This window comes from Apis dorsata, unplaced genomic scaffold, assembly GCF_000469605.1.
Source record: "Apis dorsata unplaced genomic scaffold, Apis dorsata 1.3 scaffold_303, whole genome shotgun sequence".
Lineage (NCBI taxonomy): Eukaryota > Metazoa > Arthropoda > Insecta > Hymenoptera > Apidae > Apis > Apis dorsata.
In genome coordinates this window covers 566,604-578,402 of record NW_006263576.1, presented here as the reverse complement: position 1 = coordinate 578,402, position 11,799 = coordinate 566,604, and the positions used below count along the sequence as shown (strand labels likewise).

The window sequence follows — 11,799 nt, the reverse complement described above, 5'->3', positions numbered from 1 at the left end:
TATATATATATATATATATATATATATATATAATATATATGATATATATAAAATAAAATTAAATTCTAAAATAAAAAAAAATAAAATTCTCTATAAATTCTATTAAATTCTTCATATATTCTACATTAAGATATTGCAATATATATATGTAATAATATATGTAAAATTAAAAATGAAATTTCGGTTTTCCACGTAAAAATCGCGAGAAGAAACTAAAAATTTTATAATAGGAAATAGAGAAAACCATGCCATTAAAGTCACTCTTTGTTTTATCCTGATATTTCAATTGGTTACCAAGACTCAATGTGTTAAATATGAAGACTCAAAGCATCCATAATACTTAAGACAGTGCGGAGATTATGAATAAGCTCGCGAGCCTCATGACCTACATTTTTTCCTGGAGATGCATACGTTTTTCCCAAGAATCATATCTGTCACGTGTCTGAAGTTTGGAATAAGTCAGAGACGAGGTCCGAGCGAGAAACAAAGACGGAGATAATAAACGATTAAAAATTATTCTTTTCTTTACACGACAATATCTCGGAAACCGGAAATCGTATCGGGATAAATGAAAAAGCATTTTAAAGGGCAAGATTCCCCGCTTCTAATAATCTTTCATTCGTCGATTTAAAATCATTCTCTATGGAGTTATAGCGATTTAAAGTTTTACTAATTTTAATAGAATTTAAAGTAAGCTACGTGACAGGTATATTTACTTTTGGAAAAATATTGCTTATAATGATCTTATTAATGATATGTTAAAAATTTTAAATCAATTTAAAAATTATCTTAAGTTCTTTAGTTGATATAAATTCCAATTTTTATTAATAAATATTATTCGAGTTTAATTAAAAAGTAATTTACACAATATCAAATAAAATATAGTTATTCCTTTTTTGTGATTTATACAAAGTAAACTTATACAGTAAATATACAAAATAAACATTTGAGAATCATCATGCTTTCCACTTTTTAAATTATTTTATATTCATTTGATTTATTTTGATTTTTATTTTGTATGATTATTTTTGTTGATTTTTAATTTTTAATAACAAAAAAACAAAACCAGAAACGTAACTTTTTAAATTTTTAATTTTCATTTTTATTATATATAAATTTTATTGCAAAAAAATTATTTTTTAAATCTTTGGACTAGCTAACCAAACATTCATATAAAAAATATATATATATGTTATTAGATAAAAATCCGCAATTTAAATGAAATATTAAAGTGTACATTATAATTACTTACTGCTTCATAATCAATCTTTTTCTTTCAGTATCTAAGTATATCTAAGTATGATTTTCAATTTTTAAAATTTATATATTTTAAAAGTTTATATAATAAATTTATTTAAAAATATAACATTTCTTGAGTTAAAATAATTATTAAAACTAATTAATAATAATTATGCAAAATTATGAAGACAAGCATAATTTTTTTATTTCAATAATTTATTTTCTTCCCCAATTTAATACTTATACATTTATATATATATATATATCGCATGTTAATAAATTTCATGGCAATCCATGAAATATAAAATTATTATATTCTTCTCCTATTTTCCTTCCCCTACAATATCTAAAAGTCAGCTTTCACCCGCACGGATAAACCGCTCATCTGTGCTTCTATAATTATTGTATACGGCTGAGTCGCGAAAAATTCCTGTGCGATAAAATCCGCTTATTATCAAATTTATTAGTCACTGTTTAAAATGAAATTAGAATAATAATAATATTTTATTCTTGATTGTTTTAATAACTATTTTTCTAAAAATATTTTTAGAGATTATTATCTTTATTTCAGGGTATTCTAAAACGTTGCTAACATATTTGAAAAATCATTTTAAAGAAAAAGTAGGTTGAAACAAATCATGGTTTAATTTATCTTTGTTCTCGAGATGTAAAAGATTAAATGACATAAATACAAATAACCAGATTTATTTAAGATTTATTATTTATTTTTTAAAATCAGTGTATATTAATGTAAATCAATGTAAAATATATATAATTTCAAATATATACAAATTTAATTATGATTAAAAATCAAGATTAAAAATTAAATAACTTGAATGCATCTGATTATTTGTAATTTATATTACTTCATTCTTTATATCTCTAGATCAAAAATAAATTGATTCATAATGTACATAATATATGTATTTATTTCAAAATAACTTGTCAAATATATCAATACAATTATACAAATATACAATATATATCAATACAATTTGTCAGTTTTAATCTGGAACATTTTGAATAAGCTCTGAATAAATTAGTATAAACTATTTTGTTAAACAAAAATTGCTTTTTGTAGATTTTTTGACAAAAATACAAACACTTTTTGCAGGAAACTGTATAATATAATTTTTCCTCGTAACTTTATTTCATTTCAATATCTTAAAAATAAATCATTAATCATAAATTATATTTTAATCGATGAAACATTTAAAATTTTGTAATTTGATCACTAACTACTAGAATCTTTATTGTTATATTGCTCATAAATTCAATTTTTAATTCTATTCCTGATATTACGATTCAATGTTATTCGATGGCGAACGAAAGAGCATCTACGAATCGACGAATCCAACGTTACGAATACCTTCTGATTCCAGATCGCAAGAGGAGTCCGCATACCCTGGCTACCATCTCGCCTACGAAGTCAAAAAGCTCATGTACGCTTTTTATTTTTACGTTAATTGTCACGTTAAGCCATTATGTTCTCTTTTCTACACTAATTTCGTTTTGCGATATAGAAATCTGTTTGCGAATTGCATGCGAATGTTTCATTAATTGCTTGTGTAATTAAAGCATTTATCATCATTCATATGTATATATGTGAAATAACTTCAATATAGAAAATTAATATATAATCGATTATTTTTTATAATAACAATTATATTAATTTTTTCTTTTCAATATGATTTCATTGTTATTCTATTTATATTTATCATAAAATATTTATTAAATTAATAATTAATGTTAATATTATTGAAAATAAAATTTTATCTATATGGAAATATTATTTTCGATTTATCACGAATCTGCTCGACACTAATACAAAAAACAAATTATACATATATACAATAATATTGATAAAATATAATTAATAAGTTATATCCATTTATATAATGAAATCAAACAAAATAAAATAGTATTTCTTATAAGCGTTAAATGTAATATATAATCAATGATTTTTTTCAAAGTTGCGAAATAATAAGAAAAATTTGAAAAATATTAAAATAATATCATTAAATTAAAAAATATTCACGAACATTATTCTTTCATTAAAAAAGAAAGATAAAAAATTCTAGTAATTAGTTAACTATATTTTATAATTTTATACATTCACAACAAAAATCAATTTCGTAAAACGTAAGTGTTTCAAAGAACATGTATTTTAAGTGGTTCAATTGGTTTAGATATATACGTTTGCTATAATGCTTTGTTGCTAAACGCATTACATATGTATCCAGATAGGATTTTCTGTGTCAAACGCTTGCGCCTAAATGTATGCTTTCAGACTAAACACAGATCACTTTCAATATTACTAGGTTTAGCAATAAGTTTGCTCTCGTTCTATGAAAGCTTTAAATTATTATTTTTACGTAAAATCTGCTATAATTTTCTTATACTTTTAATTTTTTCTTTTATTACATAAAGTATAAAAAATAAAAAATCTAAATGTATCTATTACTTTCATATTAATGTTTCAAATAATTTATTCCATATATCTGTAATTTATTCCGTATTTTATCATTCTGTCCTGTCAACAATTTCTCATTTTGCTTTTTCCTTAATAATAAATAAAACTTTAAATTATGTTTCTTGATTATATAATATTTATTTCATTATCGATTTAAAATTTTTATGCATTTTATAATATTTTTAAAAAATCTTAAATTATTATCTTTGGCCAACGATTTTTTATTGATAATATTAATTAATTAAACAATATCATTATTAACACTTATATCGCTTCTTTAACTTATAATTTTCATATTTATCCGCTTGAGCGTTTCAGGATTAGCTTAGCTATATTTACAACTATTCAAAAAATAAAATAGCCATGGAAAATTATATCAAATAGATATCATACTTATATTCTAACATATTAGTACTTTGTTGTTTTAATGAAATAACATTTTACCAAGATATATATAAACAATTGATACTTATCATTTGATAAAAAGTGAGATTTATCTTTTTTAGGCCAACGAGCAGAGCCTCGGGCGGTACGAATGTGAACAACAACGGTGGTCTTCAAGTCGGAATAGCCGACGATCAGGCGAAGGACTTCGATTTCGAGAAGACCGAAATGAAATACGATTCAACGGGTATGTTCCATTGGAGTCCATCCCGTAACCTCGAAGACTGTATATTGGATCGTAATCAGGCGGCGATGACAGTCTTGAACGGACATGTCGTCGTATGCCTATTCGCCGATCCCGACTCGCCTCTCATCGGACTGAGAAACCTTGTCATGCCATTACGAGCTTCCAATTTTCATTACCACGAGCTTAAACACGTAGTAATAGTTGGGTCTGTGGATTACATCCGCCGCGAGTGGAAGATGTTGCAGAATCTACCGAAGATATCGGTGTTAAACGTAAGACATATTTCTCGTTTAATTTTTTTTTTTTGTTATATCTTGAATATACCTGTAAGATTTATATGTTTTAAGATAGTGCGGATGATTATGCAAATTCGAATTTTTATTAATGAAACATAAAAACTTAATTTTTGATTTGAGATTTGTTTTACTTTCAAGATATTACAATGATCATTATATTTTTGACATTTCGTGTCTCTTTGCATATTACATAGATGCTGTTTTGTGAATTTTTCTTTTACATTTGAATTTTTCATGAATGTATAAACAGTTCACCAGTCTGATAGTCAAAATCGGATTCTCGACTGAAAAATGAAATTATATTTATGCATTAGCGAATAATGCAAGTGAATTTTATATTTGTGATTTGTGAAATTATTTCATTTGTTTAAATTAATGAATAATTTGGAATAATATTTTTCGTTCAAATGTTCAAATATTCTGTATTATAATTCTTTCTAATTTTCTTTCGAAAATTTCTCTGTATTAAAATTGTAAGAATGAATTTGTAATATAATTATATCTGTATTTTTGCAGGGTTCACCATTAAGCAGAGCAGATCTGCGTGCCGTTAACGTGAATTTGTGCGACATGTGTTGTATCCTGTCGGCTAAAGTGCCTAGCAACGATGACCCCACCCTCGCCGACAAGGAAGCCATCCTCGCGTCCCTTAATATCAAAGCTATGACTTTCGACGACACCATTGGTGTGCTGAGCCAAGGTTCGTATTAGTACTAGTCTTAATCTTCAACTGCTATTATGAAATATTCATCTTCTCTAAACAAAATCCAAAAATTACAAAATTTCATAATTTTGTTCTTAACATATATATTTGTCGAACATCTCAGTAATTTCTAAGTTTTTAAAGATAATTTCTAAGTTTATAATATCTATTATATCTATTAAAATTATTATTTATTCGGTTATCTTCATTAAAGAATTTCACTATAGCAATTGAAGAGTTAATTTTAGAATAATAATAATTTGAATTTAACATTTTCCTATATTCTATCGCGTATACGATAATTAAATGTTAAGTGACAATTCCAGCAAATAATGAACAAGGTAATTTGACCGCAGTTGGCAGCCCAATCGTTTTGCAGCGACGAGGATCCGTTTATGGAGCAAACGTGCCAATGATAACAGGTATAACGCATCAAATTCATTATTTATTATTATTATTTTTTTAATTATCTATTTATTTATGCGCATTATATTTTATATCAAAGCTTCCTAAAATTTTATGAATCTATTTTCACGAATTAATTAAAAAATTTAAATAAAAAATATTTTATCACTTCAAAATATTTCATTGAACAATATTTATTTAATTAATATATAAATTTTTTTAATTAGATATTTAACAAAATGAAGAATTTTAATAAATGTGGAGAATAAAATTTGTCGATGAATCTTTTAATATTTATAAAATTAGATATTTATTTTATCTTAATAAATAATATATTTGAAATTTTGATTAATAAATAATAGCTATTATTACGCAAAGAATACGTATATAAAAAATAGAATGATACTTTATCAAAAAATATTGATACATCCTTAAAGCTGTCTTTTTATTATCTTTCTAGAACTCGTAAACGATAGCAACGTGCAGTTCCTTGACCAGGACGACGACGATGATCCGGACACAGAACTGTACCTTACCCAACCATTTGCTTGCGGTACTGCCTTTGCCGTCAGCGTATTAGATTCATTAATGTCGACGGTTAGTTGCATTCTTTGATTGTGAAAATGTTAATATTTAATAGGCAATTTATCGCACATATTATCATTTATTTATCATACATTAGGTTTACAAAGGTTTGGCTTCGTAATTTATATCTATGTATTAATTTTTTTACTTATTTTCCTTTTTCTTCTTTCGATAGACGTATTTCAATCAGAACGCGCTGACTTTAATTCGATCTCTAATCACTGGTGGAGCGACGCCTGAGTTAGAATTAATTCTTGCTGAAGGAGCAGGTTTACGAGGAGGTTATAGGTAAGATAGTTTAAAATTTATTCAAATATAGATTTAATTAATTTTTTCTATTATCATATTGTTCATTCTATATTATCCAATTATAGAAAAAAGCAATAATTACAAAATAATATAATATTTTGTATTTTATTTTAATATTAAATAGTATTAAAATATAACATAATATTTTCTTATGAAAATTTTATTAAAAAATTAATAAAATACTTATTGTCTTTAGCTAGCAAAGATAAATAAGAAGAGCAGTAATTATGTTACATAAAATGTTAATTAAAGCCATTAAATTTTATATTAATTTTTATCGAATTTTCAGTAAATATTGCTTTTTTTTTATAATTGGACAGTAAAAAGGAAATATTTAATGTCATATTTTTTATACGATGTTATAATGTCTCATAATATCTCATATATTTATTAGAATATATTATATCCGAAAATTGAAAGCATCTATTTACAAAACCAAGAAAATAAACGATAGATTATATTTTTGCAAAAATTTTAATTTCTTTCTGTTATTTTCATTTCGTCTGAAACAAAACATACGATAATGAATAATGAAATATCACATAAATCTTGCAAAATATTATTATGATTCATTACTAAAAGTATTCATTTTACAGTAGTACAAATTATTCTGACTTATATATCAAATGAATATTTATATAAAAATTTCTATAATATGAATATATTATTTAAGCTATGTAATAATTTTGGTAATGACACATATATAATATATGATATAACTGCTTAAAAAATTAACAATACTGCTATATGATATATTTTGTTCATAATATTATACAAGCTACAATTTTATGCGTAATATTTCATCTATAATATCATATATAATATTTTATGACATTTATGATACATCAATGTTCATGATATTATATAAACGATAAGACATCTTGTCCATAAGAACATACGAAAATATTAATATTTTTTTATTTGTAAAAGAAAAATTATGATTTATTATTTATTTCTTTATCCATAGCACACCTGATAGTTTGGCCAATAGAGATCGATGTCGAGTTGGTCAAATCGCATTATACGACGGGCCATTAGCCCAGTATGGCGAAGGAGGCAAGTACGGTGACCTCTTTGTCGCAGCATTAAAGTCATATGGAATGCTGTGTATTGGTCTGTACAGGTACAGGTACCGGACTTTTTTCCTTCTCTCGATGGTATTTATTGGATTACACCACATGAATATTCTATAGCACATATATATATATACATATACATATATATATATATATATATGCATATATATAATATATGTATATATATCTTTCTTCTGAAAAATCTTTCATCTTGCTGCCATATTAATTATATTACCATTAATTATCTTTTACTATTTCTTGTACTTACTATAACTTTTGGTTTTTTGCCGCACACTTTTGCATTTTGCGTTTTTGCGTCATAATAAATAAAAAAAAGAAGCGACGATCGTAAGTTGCCTTCATCCAACAAATACTCATCATTTTTTATGATTGTCTTTGTATCACTTATTTGTTTAGTGTTTAGTTTACTGTTGCCAGCGTTTAGTTTAGTTTTAGTTTTAGTTTTAGTTTTAGTTTAGTTTAATCGTACATATTAATGTACTTAGCTTAACAAGTAAGTTTATGTTTACGCCAAAAATAGCGTACCTCGACTAATTCTTGATACAATTTTAGGTTTCGAGATACAAGTTCATCGTGTGATGCTTCTTCTAAACGATACGTCATTACAAATCCTCCAGATGATTTCACGTTATTGCCTACAGATCAGGTATAAAAATATTATTAGAATGCAAAGATTGATTATTATTTTAATTAAGCTTAAAGATTTCACGAATTTATAATTAAAATTAAAATGAATCATTCTGAAATTTAATTTTCTAGATCTAAAATATCTAAAATATTTAAAATCATATTTGGATCAATATTAAATAATTTTATTAAATATTCTCTAATATTAAAATAATTTAAAGAGAATAATTTATAATCTAATAATCAGTTTGCAACTTGTTAATTCTCTATTGTATTTCTCAAATCATAACTAAATCATACATACAAATAATCAAAAAAATATTTTAATCTAATATATTTTCTATACAATAAGATAATAATATTCTTATCTTTTAATATATATATATAATCTTATTTTTTTTTTCTTTTCGATAATTTATAGGTTTTCGTGCTGATGCAATTTGACCCAGGTCTGGAATATAAGCCGAGCAGAGGAGCTCGGGGAAAAGATGATGCTTCCTGACTGTTGCTGTGTAGCGCCCTCACCGACGGACCTTATTCCTATATCTAATCATGCAAAGGAAGCCATCATGCCGCCCGTCGTCCCTAGTTTAGGTTAGCTGGCATTATGGTACGATGCCCTCAACGAATAATTATCGCAAACCCCGTCCATAGAAACGTATCATCAACACGTCCGTTTTTCCCGCTGGTTACATGGTGTGTCACCGGTGAAAATTTCGTCGATATTTACATACAACTGATTCGGTTTTCCTCTAGTGTGTCCAACAGATTTCTCTGTTCTTTGCTATTTATCGCTGCGTGATTTATTTTCACATCGTGTTCGAACATTTTTTACGTTGAGGCTTGTTTGTGATAATGAGTAGAAGAAGAAGGTAAAAAAAAATAATGTAGAAAAAGAAAAAAGAAGTATCGTGACATATGTGAAGAGAGAAAAAAGGAAGAAGGAGGAGGAAAGAGGAATAATCTGCAAGAGGAAAAAAGAAATATAGAAATGGCAAAAGGGATATCGGGATGCGGTATGATGAAAAACGGTCCGAGGGTAGCTACACGTTAAGCTTTCTAAATCTTCGTAAGACGAAGAAATAATAACGTCTTCAATAGAAGGCTGAATAAGGACTGAACGGTTATCTCTGAAGCGTAAAACGGTTGTGTATATCCCACGCCCCTTTATGCATTCAGTAATATACAAAAGAAGTACAGGAAGAAAACAGAAAAAGAAAAAAAAAATATACTTAAAACAATGCGAAGCAAAACAGCTTAACTAATAAAAATGCTTGAGAACATCTTCAAGGCTGATCGCTAAGGAATTGTAATCGCCTTCGCGACTTAACGTATACCATCGCTGTAGCTCATTCAGGATATGTAAATAGGTACAGAACAGGTGAATATGTTGTCATTTGACGTAAACTATAAGCGAAAATGCGGAACGAGGAGGAAAGAGGAAGAAATACGATTATTGATTGAGATATAAATCACACTGACAGGAACCACCGTTTTGGTCCTTTCATTATAAATGCATTGTTCACTTTGCAAAGACAGTCGTGTGTTCGTCTCCTGTATCGTGATTTTGTATCTTGCCTTGTCAGCAAATGGAAATATGTATACATATATGTACATGTATCTGTATATGCGTATGTATGTAGGTGATTCGTGCAACTAGAGCAGACAACAACTTTTATTCTGAAAATGAAAGACTTACAAGAAGTGTGATATATGATTTAGAATATTTGCAATTTTATCATTGTATATCTAATTTTATTATGATTATGTATACTTCTCTATGTTCTTCTGTTCTTTTCTTGATTTATAAATACAGAAATATTGAAATAAATAGTTTATATAACGCTCTATGATCAGTGTGCAAGTCTACTGATAAAGATATTTATATTATTAAATGTAATACGTGATTTTTAAACGTGATTTGCAACTTTTTTTGTAATTACATATGTATTATGCAATAAAAAGTTGATATCATATTTAATTATATAAATCTATACCAGAAAAATAAAATATTTAGCACAGTTATGTATATACACATATGTTATTTCTCTAAATGGGCTTGTAAAATATTAATCTTCTTATTCCATTATTGCAGCATTTTTACATAAATAATGAAAAAGGATTAACGATAATACAAAGCACTATATTTTCTATTTGCATTTAACGAAACAAATATAAATAAATATTATAGATAGACGTCACGATATTTCTAAAAGAAACGAATATTAATTTAGCGTGTTTATTTGCTAATTATGTATGTATGATATATTTTTTATTTCAATTTTTGTGTAATCAAGAAAAAGGTTATAGTCTGTTATACATGCAACAATCACCTCGTATGCTTAGTTTTAGATGAAATTTGCAAATGATATGTGCAGCGTTACAAAAGATAGATACGAACAGGAGTGCAGGACTATATGTAAACTTTACCTTGAGTGTCTTCTTTTGCGGCTAATGATAAAAAAATCTCAATCAAGCACTTTGTACAGATTCTATACATAAACGTGTATGCATCTATGGATGTATGTACGTATGTAGGTACGTACGTATGTATATATGTATCTATGTATGAATTTATGCACGTACGTGCGTATGTATGTATCTATGTATGCACACATTTATGTATGAATGTATACATCTATGCATGTATATACATATGTGTATATAATTGTATACATATGCGCGTATCTATGTACGCGTATATACACATATTTATACGTGCATATATGTATGCACGTGTGTGTGTTTGTATGTAGATATGCATGTGTGTACGCGTGTATGCATGCACGTGTGTATGTGTATATATGTATGTATGTATATGTGTGAATATATATAATAATTACGATAAAAAAACACCCTTTTCCATACAAATTGAGTATTAATCGACTATGTATCGATATGACTAAATATACATTATAAGTATATATGCACATATATATGTATACATAGACACTCTCTTTTATATATTTTTATGAAACTCACGAGTGTGTACATACGAACGTACATATGTGTACATACATCCATATACATATACACGTATGTATGTATGTATATATGTCTGTATGCATGTATATGTATATATATGTATGTATGTAAAAAAAAAAACAAACAAACGGATCAAATAAGATATATACATACAAAATATACATAAAAAAAAGATAAGAAATACACAGATACACCTATACACAAATACTTCTTCCTTACTCTTTCCCCCGCTCCGCCCCAACCCCCTTTTTTCTGTCACTGTACATGACTGAAACACGCACACGTAATGATATAACATACGAGAGAGAAAAAAATAATACGTACGAGTGCATGTAATATGGCAACACAATCACAACACGGTATGGATTCACAGATACAGATGCATTAACACATGCATGCACACACGCGCATCCTCTTTTTTTTCATGTACACGCGCGTAGCACACATGC

At 26.6% G+C, this 11,799-nt stretch overlaps 1 protein-coding gene across 42 annotated transcripts in view; it reads left to right on the top strand.

Annotated features, from left to right (window-relative positions):
• The window catches only part of LOC102676424 (calcium-activated potassium channel slowpoke), a 120,748-nt gene extending 111,084 nt beyond the window's left edge, over window positions 1-9,664 (top strand). For 32 of the 42 annotated variants that reach the window (XM_031511277.1, XM_031511295.1, XM_031511299.1 and 29 more), the window contains 9 exons: window positions 2,622-2,681; window positions 4,219-4,615; window positions 5,156-5,339; window positions 5,669-5,764; window positions 6,208-6,344; window positions 6,508-6,620; window positions 7,609-7,770; window positions 8,291-8,384; window positions 8,787-9,664. In XM_031511277.1, coding sequence (XP_031367137.1) covers window positions 2,622-2,681; window positions 4,219-4,615; window positions 5,156-5,339; window positions 5,669-5,764; window positions 6,208-6,344; window positions 6,508-6,620; window positions 7,609-7,770; window positions 8,291-8,384; window positions 8,787-8,867 — 1,324 coding nt within the window. In that variant the 3' untranslated portion in view covers window positions 8,868-9,664. The remainder of the gene's footprint in view (window positions 1-2,621; window positions 2,682-4,218; window positions 4,616-5,155; window positions 5,340-5,668; window positions 5,765-6,207; window positions 6,345-6,507; window positions 6,621-7,608; window positions 7,771-8,290; window positions 8,385-8,786) is intronic. The other 10 variants (XM_031511317.1, XM_031511304.1, XM_031511292.1 and 7 more) reach the window with 7 other exon arrangements.
• Window positions 9,665-11,799: the final 2,135 nt, after the last annotated feature.